The sequence below is a fragment of the Ictalurus furcatus genome, chromosome 25, assembly GCF_023375685.1.
Source record: "Ictalurus furcatus strain D&B chromosome 25, Billie_1.0, whole genome shotgun sequence".
NCBI classification, from domain to species: Eukaryota; Metazoa; Chordata; class Actinopteri; order Siluriformes; family Ictaluridae; genus Ictalurus; species Ictalurus furcatus.
The window spans coordinates 18,124,711-18,144,269 of NC_071279.1; the positions used below are offsets into that span (position 1 = coordinate 18,124,711).

Genomic DNA, 19,559 nt, shown 5'->3' on the forward strand with positions numbered 1-19,559 from the left:
CGAAGCCTGCGCTCTCAGCCGAGCCGAGGATCGAACCCAGGGTCGGCGGCGTTCCGATCGTGTACCACACGCGATTTAATACCCCGCTCCTTTCTTCAGGTCAGCGCCGACATCATGAGATTTCATAACGTGTTCGGATCACGTGACCGATGGCGTTAACTCTGCGTAATTGAAACGTTAGCGGAATTCGAAACTTGTTTCATTAAATAAGCAATGAAATGTTTTGATAAACGTTTTTTTTTTTTTTCCTCTCTTAAAAGTCACTCTTAGATCTGACCGACCTCATGCTCCTTTTTTCCCCTCAGTGTAATGAGAGACCAGCGCGTCGAATCTGAGCGCTGCGTGTCGCTACACCGCTAGTCAGCAGGCATTTGTGTTCCCGTAGTAACGCCCCTTTTCTTCTTTTTTCCTTTGCACAAAGTGTCGCACTCTGCTGTGAGTGACGCTGCAGTCCTCTTCCCGTTCTCTCGTTCCTGTACATCACGACCCGGACGCATCTCCTGGGCTTTTGACAGGAATCCTCCCATTCTGGCATTTTTGCTTTTGCCTTACATCACTCACCCGCTGTGTGTGTGTGTGTGTGTGTGTGTGTGTCTCTCTCTCTCTCTCTCTCCCTCTCTCTCTTTGTCAGCATGTCTTTCTGAGAGTGTGGGTGGCTTTTGTGGTTCCGTTCTTGCTTTGACCCCTTTTAACGTCCTCAGATATCCTTGTTTCCCTCTCAGAATGTGCCAGTAATAACAGGGTGCAACCCACACTGAACACACGCGGCCCGGCCGCTCCGCAGACGCCGTGGCCTGAGCGCTGGACAGCTCGCCTCAGCCTAGAATTATTCCCCTCTCGCATGTCCGTGGACGCCGGCTCAGGTCACGAAAGGCCAGCGCAGACGTCCTGACCCGCTCCAGACATGCATTCAACCAGAACTCTCAGTGAAAGTGCTGTTTATGATGGGTTTGCAAATGAAAGAGTGCCACTGGATTAAAAAAAGAAGAAAAAAAATCTATATATAAATTTATACCCACTGCCGATTACAGTGTTTAATTTAGACAATGTGGAGCGTATTCAGATCGCAGTTGTATTTGTACTCCGTGCTTTTCGCGCAGTACCGTCTGAGCAGGGACGCAGGCAGGAAGTGAAATGTTGGGAACGGAAAGGAAGTGCCTCCGTCTGTAGCATTCAAATAACGCCGTGCAGGGTTGTGCGGATATACATACAGGAAACGGGAAAAGTGCAGTCCTCCAGGTTGATTCGGATGTCTGTGTGTATTCGTGTGCACAGACTGTACTGTATTGATGTGGTGGTGGTTTTTTCATTCTATTTGTTTATTTTTATTTTTTTTTAGAACTATTTTCATACTATACATACCACAGCTAACTGAATTCTCAAATTCTTGTGCAGCCAAAACGAGTCTCCGGTGTCGGGGCAGTAGCGTAAAGTTTTCTGACATCATCGCCAGCATCCGAACCAACATTTCAACATCCTGTTGTGTTGGATACCAGGCCGTATCGGGCTGTCTGGGAACAAACAAGCAGACCTGGCTGCTCAGGAAACCATCAAACTGAATCCTCAAAATCTCCAAACAATTATAAACTCGTACATCTCAACAAAAGAAGGAAAAGAAAGTGGCAAATGGAACAGGACCAGTGTTGCTCAACCCCGTTATTAATAAAACACCTCCCTCATTTCCCTTTAGGATCCAGGCATGCGCAGACCGTATACACAAGATGCCGTATTGGACGCTCGAGACTCGCGCACGCGCGCGTTCCTACTGAACGGGGAAGAACCACCACCGTGTGATTCCTGTAAAACAAGAATGACTGAAAAGACGTACACAGAAGTCTTCCAGAATGCCTCATCGGGAAAAATCCTGGAGTTCTGATCAAATATTAACGTGAAGGACGTTTAATAGGTGTAGTAGAAGCAAGCGTTGGAGTGATGTAGAACGTTATCGTTTATTTACGGCCTTGATCTTGCCATGAAAATGGCCGGTGGTGCTGACGTGGCGTTAACAGAATCGATCAATAACAATAATGGTTTGTTTGAAATAAACGAGCTTCTACAGTTTCTCAGTAACACGGCGAGCTGCCTCGGGAGAGGCGAGACGGTGAGGATGGAGAGGACACGACTGGAGCCGCTAGAACGCAAGCGAGGACCCGTCTCGCAGACGTTCCACAAACGGATTTAAAAAGCACGCCGCCATCAAGAGTCGTCACGTGATGGATCGGCGTGGTACGCGCATCAGCGCCTCGTGTTCGGGTGTCCGTAAATAAATAAATAACTAAACTCTAGCGTTCTGTCTTCACCGTGTAAGGGATTCTAACTCGGTGTTGTGCCGTGTCGCTGATTATTTTCCGTTAATAGCACACCACCTAGTGTTTTATTCCTTCTGTAGCACAATCTAAGGAAGGAATAGAGACATTTCACCGCAGTGTGCTTTGGATGTTCTAAATAAAGATGATTAATGTTGAGAGTGTAGATTCAGAGACACGTCTGCATCTGTGCCTGCATCGCTCGCTCTCTCTCTCTCTCTCTCTTCTTCCTGTTCCTCTTAGCTTTGTTCTTTTTCTCCGAACCGTTCACGAAGTACTGTCTATTTTAGTTATCCTGCTCTTATCGAACACCTCGGAAATTACACAATGGTTCCGTTTACATCGCCATGTCGAAGCAGAGCTAGAACACGCACAGCCCCGCCGAAGTCTGCACTGAAAATGTATTTCTTGCGCTGTGTTTTGTAATGGAGGCGTAACGACAGTGTGAGCTCCAAGCTGTGTGTGTGTGTGTGTGTGTGTGTGTGTGTGTGTGTGTGTGTGTGTGTGTGTGTGTGTGTGTGTGTGTGGGGGGGGGGTGATGATATTGCCTTGCATAATGAGTCTGGAGTGTTTCTCCTGTGTGTCGTTTTAAATCGCCTGCTGTTGTGTCGTCTTTTTCAGAGCCGCTTTGTGTCTAATCTCTTTGTGTCTGAGTGCGCTGGTGAATTACGTGCATTAATAATAACCGTCGCTTCGTGTCTCTCTAGACGCCCCGGTCGGTAAATCCGGACCGTCGTACTCGGGTGGCCCACGCATCCAAAGGCAGGATCAGGTCATTCATCTGTCGCCTAAGAAGAGCAGCCAGGTGAGTCGAGACAGGCGAAAGCTTGGGTAAAGCTTCGTGAGCTGCTGAATTTTTGGGGGTTTCAGAGCAATAGGAGGATGTCCGCAGGCTGTCCGTCAAACAAAGGACGTCGTAATGGTAACGATTTTATTAGCTAATAAGCTTTATTAGACAAATAAAACTCCAGCAGTTCAGTGTGAGGAAGACGATACACAGTCACATGGTACACTTGGAAAATAATCAACGATGTTGTGTGTGTATATAGCAGTGTTTTCTGAAGTGTTTTATTCCGATTGTACCACAGGAATCCATTTACAGTTACATTTAATGAGCAAATTATCTCCTAGAAACGAGTTAAAGGGATGGATTTGTGACACGGCGTAAATATTTTTATTTTTTCCTTCTGGTCCTCGCGCAGTCCGAGGGCCCGTACTCCCACTCGAGCAGTAACACCCTCTCCAGCACAGCCTCCAGCGGCGCTCACAGCGATGACAAGTGGTACGATCTGGGAGCCGGAGGTCCGGGGGACGTCGGCGAGTCCGAGCCCAACGGTCTGGGCGGAGGCGGATACCTGCAGGGCTCCTCGGCCGACAGCGGCATCGACGCCACTTCCTACGCGCCCCATCACGGCAGCGCTGGCTCGTTGCTCACTGTGGGCACCTCGGCGCCCCGAGAGAGGGTCGCGTCACCGTGGCACGGGCCGTCCGAGGGAGGCCGGCGCGTGCTGGAGCGGTCACCTCCGGCCGCGGAGTCACCTGTCGCTCCTGCTGAGGCTCCGACCACGCGCAGTCCTCCTACACATCTCCTAATGCGCGACAGCAGCTCGTACAGCCTCAGCGACATGGCCTCACACTCCAGGTGTTCACTCGTATACACAGTGCTTTTCAACTTAGACTGATGTGCTCTCTTCAGGTCGAAGAAGGAGCGCAGCTTTTAAACCTGCGCTTTTTTATTTTTTTAAAATCCCTCACAGCTCACGTCACTCTGGCAGCCCCGGCGTGCTCAGCTCCAGTCACAACTCTCCCCGAGACGAGTCTCCCTCCACCACCTCGCCCTCCTCCTCCTCTCAGAGCTCGGTGTCTCCGGGACCCAAGAGCTTCTACCCTCGCCAGGGGGCCACCAGCAAGTACCTGATCGGCTGGAGGAAGCCGGGGAGCACCATCAACTCCGTGGACTTCGGAGACACTCGAAAGTGAGAGTCAGGAAGCACTGTAACACCCGCAACTTTTTCATTTTAACCAGCCAAATTGAGTTCCAGTACTGCTGTATAATTGACTTGAAGCTTAATCTATCATTAATTACCTCTTATAATGGTAAGAATTTGATCAATCCAAAATCACAGTAAACAAAAATATACTTTGCTTCTATTTAGTTGTTTAGTGCTTGATCGCCCCCTTGTGGACAAACATGAGTATGACTACTCGTCAGAGTAACACGCTCAACATTAAAACGCAGAGTTTATAATACAGGTGTCCATCCTAGTCATGAAATGGTGAATGAAGCAAACATCTCTCACACACTGTGCACAGAATTAGAGTTTTTTGTTTTTTTTTAATCCTAATTTTAGTGGTTTCGTCGTTCCAGCTATTTTAGAGTCTGGTATGTAAGACTCTGCTGTCTGAAAAGTGTTTGATTTGATTCGATTTTATTCCCGTTCCCAGGAGGCCTCAGGGCGAGGGAGTGGAAAGTGGGCCGTCTCAAACTCGGCCCTCTCTCAGAGACCTGCACTCTCCTCAGCCGCTGGGCAAATCCACTGTGGAGGAGGATCTGAAGAAACTCATCACCCTGGACAGCCCTCCTGCCATCCATCATGATGGCAAGGTACACACACACACACACACACACACACACACACACACACACACACACACTGGCTGAAGAGCAGACCAACACTCTCATTAAGGATCACAACAGCTTCTAACGTTGCAGCTTTATCCAACAGAACTGTTGAATTCTCATTTCCGATTGGTCAGAGTTACGATTTATTCCGCAACTCTGTGTGTATACTCTTAGTCTCTGCAGCCGTCGTGCTCGGGTGCGAGCGGTTCAGGCCGGCGCTCGCTGCAGCGCACCCTCTCCGATGAGAGTATCTATCGAGGCCAGCGCTTGCCGTCACTCGGAGATGCGGTGCTGGAGCAGGCGCTCGCCAGCGACGTGCTGTTCAGCTGCTCCACCCTGCCACGCTCGCCCACCACCCGCGGGGCCCCCCTGCGCAGACCCTCCTACAAACTGGGCATCAAGATGCATGGTGAGTAGCTCGTGGGTATGGTGCTGCCACTGTCACAGAAGGTACAGGTGAAGTTCCAGCATTATTGCGTCATATCCTGCTACTGTACAGTACTGACCAAGAAACGGAGCCAAAAAATCTGACGGGAAATCGAAAGTTTTATGAAAGAAGCTTCTTACAGTCGCCTTCTTCCGTTGGTGCTTGCTAGAGTTTTCTACGTTTCTGCGTAAATACGACCTAAAACATCATCAGATTTTTACATAAGTTCTAAAAGTAGATAAAGAGAAGCCAGTTAAACAGATGAGACAAAAACATTATACTTGGTCATTTATTTATTATTATTTCTTTAAATAAATATCTGTATATTTATTATGCATTAGGCCGTATAATTTCCTCATAGCTCGTTCATCATTTTATTGGGGTCCGTTTTCTCCCATTCCTTCAGATGGGTGGATCAGTGGATGGTTGGATGGATGGATGGACAGACACATGGAGAGTTTGATGGATAGTTGGATACAGATGGAGAGATGGATGGATATTTAGATGGATGGATGGATAGACAGATGGCAAGATCAATGGATGTCTGTTTAGATGTATGGACGTATGGATGGAAGGATAGACAGATGAGGAGATCGATGGATAGATGAATATTTAGATGGATGGAAGGATAGTTAGATGGCAAGATTTGTGGATAGATGGATGGAAGGATAGACAGATGGCGAGATCTGTGGATAACTGGATGGAAGGATAGACAGATGGCGAGATCTGTTGATATTTGGATGGAAGGATAGACCGATGGAGAGATCTGTTGATATTTGGATGGAAGGATAGACCAATGAAGAGATCTGTTGATAGATGGATGGAAGGATAGACCGATGGAGAGATCTGTGGATTTGATGGATGGAAGGATAGACAGATGGCGAGATCTGTTGATGGATGGATGGAAGGATAGACAGATGGAGAGATCTGTGGATAACTGGATGGAAGGATAGACCGATGGAGAGATCTGTTGATATATGGATGGAAGGATAGACTGATGGAGAGATCTGTTGATAGATCAATGGAAGGATAGACCGATGGAGAGATCTGTGGATAACTGGATGGAAGGATAGACCTATGGAGAGATCTGTTGATATATGGATGGAAGGATAGACCGATGGAGAGATCTGTGGATAACTGGATGGAAGGATAGACCGATGGAGAGATCTGTTGATAGATGGATGGAAGGATAGACCGATGGAGAGATCTGTGGATAACTGGATGGAAGGATAGACCGATGGAGAGATCTGTTGATATATGGATGGAAGGATAGACCGATGGAGAGATCTGTGGATAACTGGATGGAAGGATAGACTGATGGAGAGATCTGTGGATAACTGGATGGAAGGATAGACCGATGGAGAGATCTGTTGATATATGGATGGAAGGATAGACCGATGGAGAGATCTGTGGATAACTGGATGGAAGGATAGACCGATGGAGAGATCTGTGGATAACTGGATGGAAGGATAGACCGATGGCGAGATCTGTGGATTTGATGGATGGAAGGATAGACCGATGGCGAGATCTGTGGATTTGATGGATGGAAGGATAGACAGATGGCGAGATCTGTTGATGGATGGATGGTTAGATGGATGGATAAATGGATTGATGGATAGAGAGTGTTTATTGATCTCTGAGGGAAATGGTTTAGTGTAAGACCGATTACACACAAAGGAGCGACTAAGTGAATAAAACTAAAAAGAAGTAATATGATTATTCTATTACAACGTTATAACACGGTTATGTAATGTGTGTATGATTGTTGCTATGGTTACATTTTGAAGAGGATTCGTGTTTATCCCACTCCGTTCTTGTTGCTTTTAATAAAATCTTTAGAGGCACTGTAGCCTTTTATTATTCTTCCTTTCTTTCCAGATCGGTCATTCTGGTTTTTTCCGTTCATTTGTGCATTCATTCATTCTTTTTTTTAAAAATATGTTTTATTATTTAGCAGCGATTTATTGTATGCATTTATTTATTTATTTATTTATTTTTCATGGCATGGCTGCCTACACTGTCAGGACTGATTATTTTTAAAAATATTTCTTTAATAAGACATTAGACACGTCCTTGTCAAAGTAAATAACTTCACCTCGAGATCGGATGCGCTTTTTCTCTTCGTGTGGTACAGAGTGTCTAGTCGAGTCAAGTGGCTTTTATAGTTTGTCTGCTGAAGGCAGCATGATGTCCCTAACACGTGACGTTATTATCACGTGCACGTATCGGTCACAATCTCGGACCCGATCGGGACAAGTCCGGCAGCAGGTCACAGTCCTAGTGTGTTATCAGTGTAATAGCCAGACTCCGACTCAGTCAGCTGACACGCACCGTGTGATGTTTTCTCATTGGCCGTGGGTCAGGTGACCTCTCCGCGTCTGACACCTCTCTAGCAGACCTGCACGAGCGCCAGAGGCTGCCGTCTCCAGAGCTGGGCCTCCTGCCCCTACCCGACACGGACAGCGGCCTGGACTGGAGCCACCTGGTGGACGCCGCCAACGCTTTCGAGGGTGAGGGGAGACCCCCACGCAGTGAGATACCCTTCTTTTTCCTCTCTCTCTCTTTCCACCTCGTCTCACTCGCCGCCCTGCGCTCCGGTCCTCCCACATAAACACCACTGATTACAGACAATCTGTACCTGGTGTGCATATATACTGTCCTTTAAATCCAGTTTCCAGTGAGGTGTGTGTGTGTGTGTGTATAATCCCCACCCCCATGAAAGAACTGTTACTATAGAAACACCGATGCATTATTGTCAGCGAACCTGAACAACAGCAACACTCGGGCCACCAAATATGAGTGCAGGCTGAAGGTTAATTGATGCGACAGGCGTTTTTGAAAGGCGTGATGGTATTAGAGTTGGGCAGGAGGGTTGGAGCGCACGGCTCTGGGTGACGCACACGGGGTTTATAATGCTTACTGCTTTCCACACAACAGGACTGACCCTGTCTCACATTCTCATCTCTCCTCCCCTCGTCTCTTACCGTCACGTTCACACTCCTCGTCTCAGTCCAGAGGAGTTTCATGTTCAGTTCTCAGGACCTCAGTCACCGTGGTGAGAGTGCAGTGAGCTCCCAGCAGCTGGAGCTGCAGCCCGTACCCCACTCCCGACTCTCTCCCAGGTGACCATCAGCTTTACTGCCACTCTACTGTACGGACTGTGTGTGAATACTGACGCACTAAATCTCTCTCGCTCTCTCTCTCGCTCTTGTGCTCTCTCTCGCTCTCTCACGGTCTCTCTCTCTCTCTCTCTCTCTCTCTCTCTCTCCTCTCTCTTGCACTCTCTCTCGCTGTCTCACGGTCTCTCCTCTGTCTCTCTCTGTCTCTCTCTCTCTCTCCTCTCTCTTGCACTCTCTTTCGCTGTCTCACGGTCTCTCCTCTGTCTCTCTCTCTCGCTCCTCTCTCTCTCCTCTCTCTTGCGCTCTCTCTCGCTGTCTCACGGTCTCTCTCTGTCTCTCTCTGTCTCTCTCTCTCTCTCTCTCTCTCTCCTCTCTCTTGCGCTCTCTCTCGCGGTCTCATGGTCTCTCCTCTCTCTCTCTCTCTCTCTCTCTCTGTCCTCTTGCTCTCTCTCTCGTTCTCTCTCTTTCTCTCGCTCACTCTCCTCACTCTCCTCTCTCTCCATCTCTCTCTCCCTCTCTCTCCTCTCTCACGCTCTCTCTCTCCTGCAGTGATATTCCTGTGGGTTTTGCGGGGAAAGTGTCTCAGCTCGAGGCGTTGGTGAAGATGCTGCAGGAAGACTTGAAGAAGGTACCTGCATCACACTGGGTAGATTCTAGAAAATGCTGGAAAACAGTATCTCCTGTACGGTGAACATTAGAACCTCAATAAAGTTCTATCTGGTTCTGTCCGTAACCCGTGGGGAGGGAGGAACTAGCTGAGTGAGGGTACAGTAGTCAGGGCCTTGGAGGGAAATAAATACCAAGCTAACTATAACACAATGTCAGTAAATACGTAAACAAGGAAATAACTCAATAAAAATGTTAGTAAATACATAAGTAAATAACTAAATAAGAACAAACGCATAAACAAGCAAATAACTCAATAAAAATGTTAAATACATAAACGAGTAGCTAAATAATGTTAGTAAGTTAACAAGAAAATAACGAAAGAACATAAGGAAAGGCAAAAATAAATAACTAAATAAGAATGAAAGTAAACAAGAGCGTAAACAAATAGGTAAACAAGTAAATAACTAAGTAGAACGTAAATTTGAAAAAAAAAAAAAAAACCTAAAGAATACATGTAAATAAGTAAATAACAATGTTTGTAAGTACAGAATGTAAGTAAATATCTAAATAAGTGTGAAAGTAAGCAAGAGTGTAAATAAATACATAAACAAAGAATAAGTAAATAAAAATGTATGGAAATAAAGAAGTAATAATGTAAGTAAGTAAATAAATAATAATTAAATAAGAAAGTAAGAATTTTAAAAAGTAGATAAAGTAAAATAGGAAAACAAGTGTATATAGGTGAAAATCTGAAATGAAGTAAATAAGTAAGTAAATGAAGATGTAAATAAGAAGTAAATAAATATTCTCGCCGTGGTTATTTTGAACAAAAACATGTAAGGTTTGAAGTCCGGAGACGTTTGTGATGTCTGATGTTCCGTCCGTGCAGGAGCGAGAGGAGAAGCTGAAGCTTCAGGCTCAGATCAAGCGGCTTTGGGAGGACAACCAGAGGCTCCAGGAGGAGTCTCAGAACTCGGCGGCCAAGCTGAAGAAGTTCACAGAGTGGGTCTTCAACACCATCGACCTGAACTGAGAGCAGCGCCGGAGCAGCTGCTCCATCATCCAGCTCCACCCGGGACCAACGCGAGCACCAATCAACACGCCAACACTTCCTGGAAGCGAGTCAGAAATACGGCGCAGGAACCATCAGCTCTTCTCCAGCCCTCTCGTCATGTTTAACAAGAGGACCGATTCGTACTTCTGTCATTCCCTTCGGAGGTTTCTCAGAGAGCCAACCTGCAGGGATGAGTCCGTCGCTTCCGTCACGTGCATCACGACTACGCTACTCCTCACATCCAGGAAGAACCTGACACATCTTTTTTTTTTTTGAGCTTCAAGAGCCATGTTTGTGAAATTTCGCTGGGTCACTGTGCTATTCAGAGTTGGTGTGCGTTTTTCTTGCTTTCCTTTCTCTCTAATTAGCGAGGCTGGTGGTGTGAATCTACAACGCAGCAGTACAATCAAACAAAACAACAACAAACAAACCAAGGAAGGAAGCCACGTCTTTTTTTCCCCCTTCTTTTTTATTATTATTATTATTATTATTATTATTATAGATAATCTGATAGTACAGACTCATCGACGGCATTTTGTTTTCTTTCTTTTTCTCTCTCCCTCAAACGCAAAAGCAATAGACTGATGATCTCAATGCGTCAGCTTCACCGGACTATAATAATAATAATGAAATCTCACCGTGTCGGATTCTTATTTTCCGTAAAAAGCAATCGCAGGTCTGTGGTACGAACGCTGAAAACTCGAAGAAAAAAAAAAGGGGGGGGTAGTGTTTTTTCTCTTTACTTTTTTATTTTTGTTTTTTTTTTTTGGGACAATTAATTTATTCCGTTTGTATTATAAATAAATATCCGTACAGTAGAACGTTAATGTTTATTTTCCAGACAGATGCTCATAATTTAGGTGTATTATTATTATTATTATTATTATTATTATTATTATTATTATTATTATTATTATTATTTTGTACATTTAATTTCAGCCTGATGCTGTTTATCTTCCGCGTGCTTTGTGGTGCCCTAGCCTGCCGTCGTCGTGTTGCCTTAGTGCCCTCTTGTGGTGAAAAGTGATCGTTTCACTCGCTACAATCTATATTTCAGTTTTTAAAAAAAAAACAACAAAAAAAAAAAAAACACAAAAACAAAGCGTTCATCATTTCCTCCTTTTGCGTTTGTATTATTGGAATCAGAGATCAAGCTCAGGCTCAGTGTGTGTGTGTGTGTGTGTGTGAGTTATTCGGGTTTGGAGTTATTCTGACTGAGGAAACGGATCAGCACAGGAAGTAGATATCTGAGTTTCCTTGTAGTAATCGGGGAGATTGCGGGACAAACCGGAGTGCCTGCTCAGAGGAAGGGCTTTACTCAGCCGATAATCCTGGCTCTCAGTGCTGGGCTTTCTCTCATCAATCTGAGACCCCCCCCCCCCCCCCCCACAAACACACACACACCCCAATCAGGTGTGTTAATGACCCGATACTGCAGTAAGTACACACACAGGGCTGTTCTGAGCTCGAAAAGTTCGCAAGCAACTCTAGAGAAAAATGTAATATTCAGCAGTGAATGGAGATTATCGATTCTGTTCTAAGAATCGTTTGAGTCGTATGAATCATTTGAGTCGTATGAATCGTTTGAATCATTTCTGGCTACCAGCCGCTTAACGAAGGAATCACGTAGAACCCTAAAAAAAACCCCGAAAACTTGATCAATTCAGGTTTGTACATTATAGAAACCCTAGAGACCGCGTGCCTGAGTGAGTTAACGATAACGAGTCGTGCTTCTCCTTTTACTCGTACAGGAAGGTTTTACACAAGAGCTCCTGCTCTATTCTGTGGAACTTGAACGCTGAGAAAGAAAAAAAACGTTCGAGTATGAATTTCCTAAATTTGAATGATGTACACGTCACCTCCCCCCCCCCACCCCCCCAGGTGTGTGGTGTATAACAAAATTTTCACCGTGTTTGGTTTGAGCTTGCTCGAGGTAAGATTTGACTTTAAAAAAAAAAAAAAAACGTTTCATTCAGAGTGACGGGTTACGATTTTGAGATTTAAAAGAAAAAATAATCGCCAAAGGTCAAATATCAAAAACTGCAGATTTTATGTAAATTCGGCCAAAGGAGAAAAGTAGACACTTTTTAAAGCAGTCAAACGAATAAATAATTGTCTTTTCTACCATGCTGGTAAAACTTCGATGCTTAGCGTAACTTATTTAAGCGACGTTCTAGCTAGTTACGCTGTGCTAACATCACGCTGTAACATGTCTTTATTTCACGGACGTGAACGTGACAGATGTGTGATTTGGCGGAATGCCCAGAACATTTACTTTTCCCCGCGAGTCCCGATGCTATTCGTCTACGGCCGAATTTACCTAAATTTACATAAGATTTGTATTTGCATGCCTCTTCCACTAGGTGGTGTGAAAGAGTCATGTTTTCAGGTTCTTGCGTGTGTTGCGTCCAGTGTTTTCGTAGGATTTATATAGAATTGTTGCTGTAACCTGCAGATTGGATTCTTTGGATTAGATGTTTGGATTAGATCCAGTAAGGTCAAGATCACCGCAAGAGTCAAAAGTATTTTCATCAAGAGCTTCCTTCCTGATTGAAGTATTATATTTTAATGCATGCATGTTAGTAAAAAAAACAAAACAACAACAAAAAAAAACACAAAGCAGGACTGGACCTCTTGGTGGCGCTGTTGGTGTTGAGATTTATTTATTTGGGGATTTTTTTCGATCTCAAAACCGTAAACACGTTGTTTTATAGTTTTAAAGGCAAGCTAACAGATTTAAAAAAAAAAAAAAAAAAAAAACTCTGGCAAAAATGTAAATTTACATACACCACAAAAAAAAAGAATCAATCGGTACATAATTAAAATGTATGAAGTTTATATTCGAATGCTTTCATCAGCTTTTAAGCTCCACGACCGTTGTTTACTCTTCACCTTGTTCAATATTCCACAGTAATCAGATGTCTTTTAATGTGAATGTTAACTTTCTTTTCTTTTTTTTTTCCTTTTTTTTTTTTTTTTTTTGTCGTTCTCAGTCGGATTAAAACTTTAATTTGCACTGTAAGATTTTTTTTTTTTTTTGTATAGATTTATTCTAATTATTGCTATGTTAACAGTTGATGGAGCCTCATAACGTAAACGTCTTCTAACCGGACATCGCCTTTCCTGGCGTGCGTCATCACGTGCGACGCGGAGAAGACGATCGTCCACCTCCGCCCTTCTCCGGATTGACACGTGTTTCATCGACGGGAGTCGTGTTCCGCTTCGACGACGTGCGCGGTTCCCGAAAACGACAATAAAAACAGACACGATGATACCGAAGCGTTATATATTTAACGAGAAGAGAAGTACTGTTTACATGATCCTGTTCATTTTATTTGTAAAGTGTAAAGGTTTAAAGAACCGATTTCCCAGTCATCATAGCAGTATTAAAACATTTCTTAAATAAATAAATAAACACTGTTTGAGGTGCTGTAGTTTTTCATGACGTGGAAGTGGGGAGTGAAATCGTCTGGATGAGGTGTACTGCTGTTGCATTCTGGGACGATAAATTCCATCTAATTTCCTAGGCGAGATGGAAAGCGACGGCTCCTTGTGCTTTCTTGCTAAATGCTCGTCACTGCATTCGCACTCTTCCATCCTTTCCACCAGAGTGCTCTGTGTGCGTGTGTGTGTGTGTGTGTGTGTCTTTTCCATCAGCAGCCAGATAATTGCGTGTCGCAGCGAGTAATCATCCGAGGTCGCTGAAGAGGCGGCGAGTGCCGCTGCTGTTCTCCTGCTGGTCCTCCGAGTCGGTCAGTAACCCTCTGAGCACCGCGCTTACATGCAGCGTCACATCATCGTTTCATTCATTTGAATCGGTGAACGGTTTTCCAACGCTACCAGCCCCTGCGTGGAAAAGTAAATGCCCCTCTTCGTTACCAAATCAAGCGTAATGTAATTGGTAATCGGGTTCAGTTAGTGTAGACACGCAGGCTTGATTACCGGCAGCCCTGATGAAGCGGCGCGTCACGTAGATGGAACGTGATGAAGTCTGAGCTCTCAACGATAAAACACACAGAATTTCCAGTGGAATATCCAAGATGCGAAACGATTACGAACTTCCACGATGAAACCGTTTTAATGGTAACGATGCAGTGATTTTAAAAAGTGCCGTTTGCTCAGTTTGTATAAAACATCAGCCATGCAGAGACTTCTCACAGTTTCTACCCGGAACATGAGGCCTGTGATTTATAAAAGGGCGGTTCCTCTTCAGAGCAGCCAGGTCTGCGTGTACAGGTGTCCCACGTCTCCACACACCCATTTATTTGTGTGTGTGTGTGTGTGTTTGTTTTGTGGGATGTTTGGAGATGTGTTTTAGGTATTATGTAGTTAGTGAAGTTTTATTGGAGTCTGTGTTTGAGTCAGTGTGTAAGCATCTATATGGATGTATTTATGGATATGTTCGATGCCGGTGTCGAAGACATATTTCCGCTCTGTGACAAACAGAATAGACAAAGTTAAACTAAACTACACTTTACACAGGGGAAATCAACCCTTTTTTTACCAGAATGTTTTTATACTTGGTTTATTATGTTGTTTTTTCCAGATAGCCTTGAAGAACACCTTTGATAAAAGGAGAACGTATTGAAATCGTTCTCCTGGCCGGATCTGCGATGAAGGCTGCGATGGACTTTAACAGGAAGCGTGGCGAACACATCAGACACGACGCTGTCGCCAAACTTATTAACGAATACAAAGAGACTGGACGTGTTGAGGACCGACCGAGAAGACGCGGACGTCCAGGAACATCCACTGACGAAGGAACGACCGGCGTGGTCCTGGTAAACATAGTCCCCTATATATGGAGACTTCTGGGACACCCTGTGTATTAAACTGACTCCGAGTCTCAATCGTTACACTCCAGGATTCATCAACATTAAAATAAAAGCAAAAAAAAATAGAACATTGTGGATAAATTGTGATTAAAAACCAGCGAACGCAGCCTTTTCACACGCACACAAACACACACAGTTTATTTCTCACTTCCTGTTTCTTGACATGGTATTTCCTGGCACCGGATTGGTCTAGAGACTCGATTGACGCTGTCGGAGCACTTCGAATCTCAACAGTACGTCGGTGGGGTCTGTAGACCAATCAGCTGCCAGGAAATTCAGTGTTATGGGCGGGGGAAAAAACAAAACTGCTTACAGAAGTAGTTTACTAATTATACTGAATAAATAAAGAGCATTTAGAGCATCTATCAGACATAAATTACTTAAAGACTCAGGATGTGCTTTTATTATATCATGCAAAAAACCCACAAAATTATTATATTCACCACAAAATCAGAAGATTTTCAAAAAATCTTAAAAAAAAAAAAAAATCTAGCTGCATTGATGACATTTTTCTTGTTCATTTCTTCAGAAGAAGAACATTCTAAAATGTTAATGAATGTTGGATTTCATGCTGAAAATGATCTTCATTTTACAACCTTTTTATTTATATATATATATATATATATATATATATATATATATATATATATATATATATATATATATATATATATATATATATATATATATATATATATAAAAATAAAAATATAAAATAATACCTGGTGGTTTCTTGGCTATGCAATAAATAAAAAATGTAAAATTTAATTTAATTCTGTCATTATGAACATAGTTTTTATTTTTATTTTATTAGTAATGGAAACTTGTGTTTTTAATTTATTTATTTCTGTAAATGAGTGCACTTTTGGAAAAACCTCAAATATTTGTAAGAAAATCAGCTGTTTTTAAATATCTGTTGTTTGGGGAAAAAAGAAAAAAAAACAAGAAGAAGAAGAAGAATGGTCCCTTTCTCGTGTTTGAACTCGTCTTAACAAATTCCTGACCTTCAGGATCTGAGATGGTTATAAAAGAGCAATCTGCAGCAATCTCCATTAAGAGCCGCGGCGTGACGTGAACTGATGGTCGTCTGTAAACAGGGTAAATGAGCTTGGAAAGCCAGCTGATGTGCGGCGGGGTTTAATGGAACGGGAAGTGTGTGTGTGTGTGTGTGTGTGTGTGAGGCTTGAGTGCATGGCTCTGGAGTGAACTGGAAAGCTCTCAGCGGCGGGACACGGCAGGAGCTTTAGTTATGGAGCTGCTCAGGAGCGTCGCTAAACCTCTGGACTGGACCGAACTCTTCTGTCCTGACTCGGGTCTCACATGAACCGTGAAAACCCCAAATCCTACGACGCCTGGAGAGAAATCCATAGAGAGCAGACGCAAACAGAGCCAGTGGCTCATGCACAGGCTTCTTCTGATTGGCCCAAAGGTGTCTATTAGCATATTAATGCGCTCGTTCAGACACGTTATTGTTTCTATAGCAACAGCTCATTCACACAGATAAATAAATATATATATAATATAATAGAAAGAGAAAAACAGAGAGGCTGGCGAAGGAATGACGTAATCTAACATAAGTGAGCTCAGGAACTAACTTGCTAACATTCCACAACATTAAATGTAACTGTAAATGGATAAAAAGTGTCACAACATCCTTTACAATATAAAAATTCATGTGTTGTGAATCGAACACTTCCGAGCATGATGTTCTAGAAACATTCGTGCAACCTGGCACTGCGCTACTGTCAGAGCTGCTGTTCTAGAAAACTAATCAACACCACCTGACCAATCAGAATCCAGGATTCAGCAGCGCTGCGGTTTCAACCCCTCGGACGAGAATATTCAGCAGTTAAAGATCCATAATCAGTGTGTATGAAGAACAGGCCTTTCAGTTTTAACGTGAAATTATAAAGCACGGCCAGAAATTAGCTTGAGATGATCATTTTGGTGAAAATAAATCATCCTCTACTGGAAAATATCACCAAGGTATAAAATATTAAAATGGTATCTTGAAACCAAAATTGTACTTTATTAAAGCGTGTGCATTTTATTTCCCAGGTCGTAGAGCAGCAGTGAGTCAGCGTTCGTTACTGCATTAGCAGTAAGTTCATTTCTTTACCATGAATCAGACGGGAGGAGCGCGACGTTCAGAGCGTGGAAACCGGCGGATTTGATTCGTTTCTGAAGCAGTGTGTAATCTGGCTGCTTCTCCTATGCACATCTGTCTTTCAGCATGTTCTCAGGACCTCCAGTTCCTGTTTCTCCTCCGCACTGTGAATTATTAATCCGGCCTGGCGGTTAAAGGGCTGATCGATGCACTCGGCCAAGGGTGTGTAAAGTAAGCTCGTGTCATTAGCCCTATTCAGACCGGATTAGTTTTACACGTTTTTACACGTGGAGGTGAGAGAGAGTAATTCTTTTCATCCGACTCCATTGCGTCGGTCATTTCTACGGACTGTTCGTGCACGTGTCTGGAAAGACTTGACTGTATTTCACCCTGTAGAAATAACTCCAGGTAATTATACGATATCCCGTCTGAATCGACTTATTCTCAAAGATGGCGTTAAATCCGCTGAGGTGTTACATTGTTTGTTTGTTTGTTTTCACTCGATGATGCCTCGCGACCAAAACGAAACCCGGTTTAAAATGGCGCGACAGAAGAGAAGTCGGAGATACTCGGATGTTTCCCGGTGTTTTAGGGAAGTTATTGAGTTCTTAGCTCAGCTACGTACAGTTATAGCCTAGTCATGTGACCTATTAGTGGTCAACTTGTCTAGCCACGCCCCCTACAACAAGCACCTATTTGTACCCGGAACCCGGAAACCCAACCTCCGACGTGTCCTTGCTCTTGGCGTCCATGTTTTGCTCCAGGACACGTTTTAGAAAAAAAAACCTCCGGTTCTGAATACGATGGATTGCAGCATTAAAGTCAACAATCAGACAAAACGCTACGTTCATTCGTGCTTACTGACGGAAACACGGTTATAACGTACAGCTTAAATATGACCACCGAGTCTCAATCGGGAGCTCAAAAGTTTGCATCCCTCTAACCTGCTGCAGTTAAATGATTTAAACGAGCCTCGTGAAGGCGTCTAATGACTGAAAACCCTACACACGTTCGCTTTAAGTCTTACTGAAGACAAGAAAAGGCAGAAACACGTTAAGAGTGGGTCAGGAAAACAGCTCTGGCACACCCTAAACCAGAACATATTCACTTTTTTACAGAGCCAGGGAACGATTAGAAACGGTAATTGGAAAGTATCAAATAAAATCGGTGACATTCCCGAACAAACCGCCAGAGTCCTGCCTTAGAAGAATAAAAACAACTGAAGCACGTCCACATTTATATTACGTTCAGTATTTGAAAATCTCTGCGTGCATCGTTTTAACGGGTTTTGTTTCTTGTGATTTGAGACTGGCAGGGGGATTTAAAAAGATATCCAAATGATTTGAAATACATCGTTACACTGTAAGGAAAATCGTCTGCAAACGGTGCGGATTTCAAACGACTGCCAATTAGTCCAGGACCGGCCGTCCCTGCGAATTCAGCCCAAGAGCAGACCGTCTGATGCAAAAAGAAGTCTCCAAAACCTAAAAATTGAACTACAGGACCAAAGGCAGTTTTTCAGGAGAAGCACCTCATACCAACTGTGAATCACGGTGGTGGAGTTGTTATGGTTTGGGGTTGCTGCACTCCCTCACGGACTGGACAGCTTGCATTCATTGAGTCAACTATGAATTTTGCATCATATCCAGTCAAGTGGGTTTTTATTGTCAGCCCTCTATGTGGAACGAAATTCCATTTCTTCAGGACCATGGTGCAACATGGAACAGTATACACGAGTGCAAAATAATAAATACACAGGACAGTAGATACACATAACATGGACTGTAAACTGTAAGCTCTTGTGTAATGTAGCAGCACAAGTCTAGCAGGAATACGGTTCATGGAATTGGATTGGTTTTATCGACCCTTCCTGGCAACCTCTGACCAATGGTCAGTGACCCGGCCACATGGTTTACCCCCGTCCCGCTTAAAACAAGCCCTCTCAGAAGCTGAAGATATCATGGAGTGAATTACCGCATAAACTACTTCCATTTTATAACCCGAGACACTCGGCTCTATTATATCATGCGCTACAAAATAAACTAATGAGCCCGCTCGCCTAAATCGCTCTCCTCGGCAGCTTGGTTACAGATAAAATAACGCGATCGCTTTGCATCGTGTGGCACGTTTTCGGCGAGACGAAGCCCATTCCGGCGTCCAATTTAGCACCGCGGCGCACGGCCAGAAAACTGGGGTTTCGTTATAATGAATCCACTTCACCTGCAACAATGAGGCGGTAATGACTGGGATCAGTGAAATGAGATTTTCAATGTTGTTCATTTCACGATGTGAAAATCCAGCAACGGGTTGAAATGTTTACGCTCCAGCTCTGGCAAATTTAAAGCTTTTGTTCGAAAGAATTAATGCTGCTTTCACGCTATTTTTGACATCTTTATAGCGTCGGTGATGACTAAAAGCGAGCTGTGTTTGGGAAAATGAACAGCGCGGGAAATTTATAAACATCTGTAACTACTCACGG

General features: G+C 43.9%; 1 protein-coding gene across 6 annotated transcripts in view; it reads left to right on the forward strand.

The window, feature by feature from the left end:
* Positions 1–13,558, forward strand: part of sipa1l1 (signal-induced proliferation-associated 1 like 1) — a 71,984-nt gene extending 58,426 nt beyond the window's left edge. For 2 of the 6 annotated variants that reach the window (XM_053613711.1, XM_053613712.1), the window contains 9 exons: positions 3,014–3,111; positions 3,509–3,948; positions 4,064–4,282; positions 4,752–4,911; positions 5,104–5,338; positions 7,720–7,887; positions 8,367–8,478; positions 9,025–9,103; positions 9,974–13,558. In XM_053613711.1, the coding sequence (XP_053469686.1) occupies positions 3,014–3,111; positions 3,509–3,948; positions 4,064–4,282; positions 4,752–4,911; positions 5,104–5,338; positions 7,720–7,887; positions 8,367–8,478; positions 9,025–9,103; positions 9,974–10,117 (1,655 nt within the window). In that variant the 3' untranslated portion in view covers positions 10,118–13,558. The remainder of the gene's footprint in view (positions 1–3,013; positions 3,112–3,508; positions 3,949–4,063; positions 4,283–4,751; positions 4,912–5,103; positions 5,339–7,719; positions 7,888–8,366; positions 8,479–9,024; positions 9,104–9,973) is intronic. The other 4 variants (XM_053613713.1, XM_053613715.1, XM_053613716.1 and 1 more) reach the window with 4 other exon arrangements.
* The last annotated feature ends 6,001 nt before the right edge of the window (positions 13,559–19,559 follow it).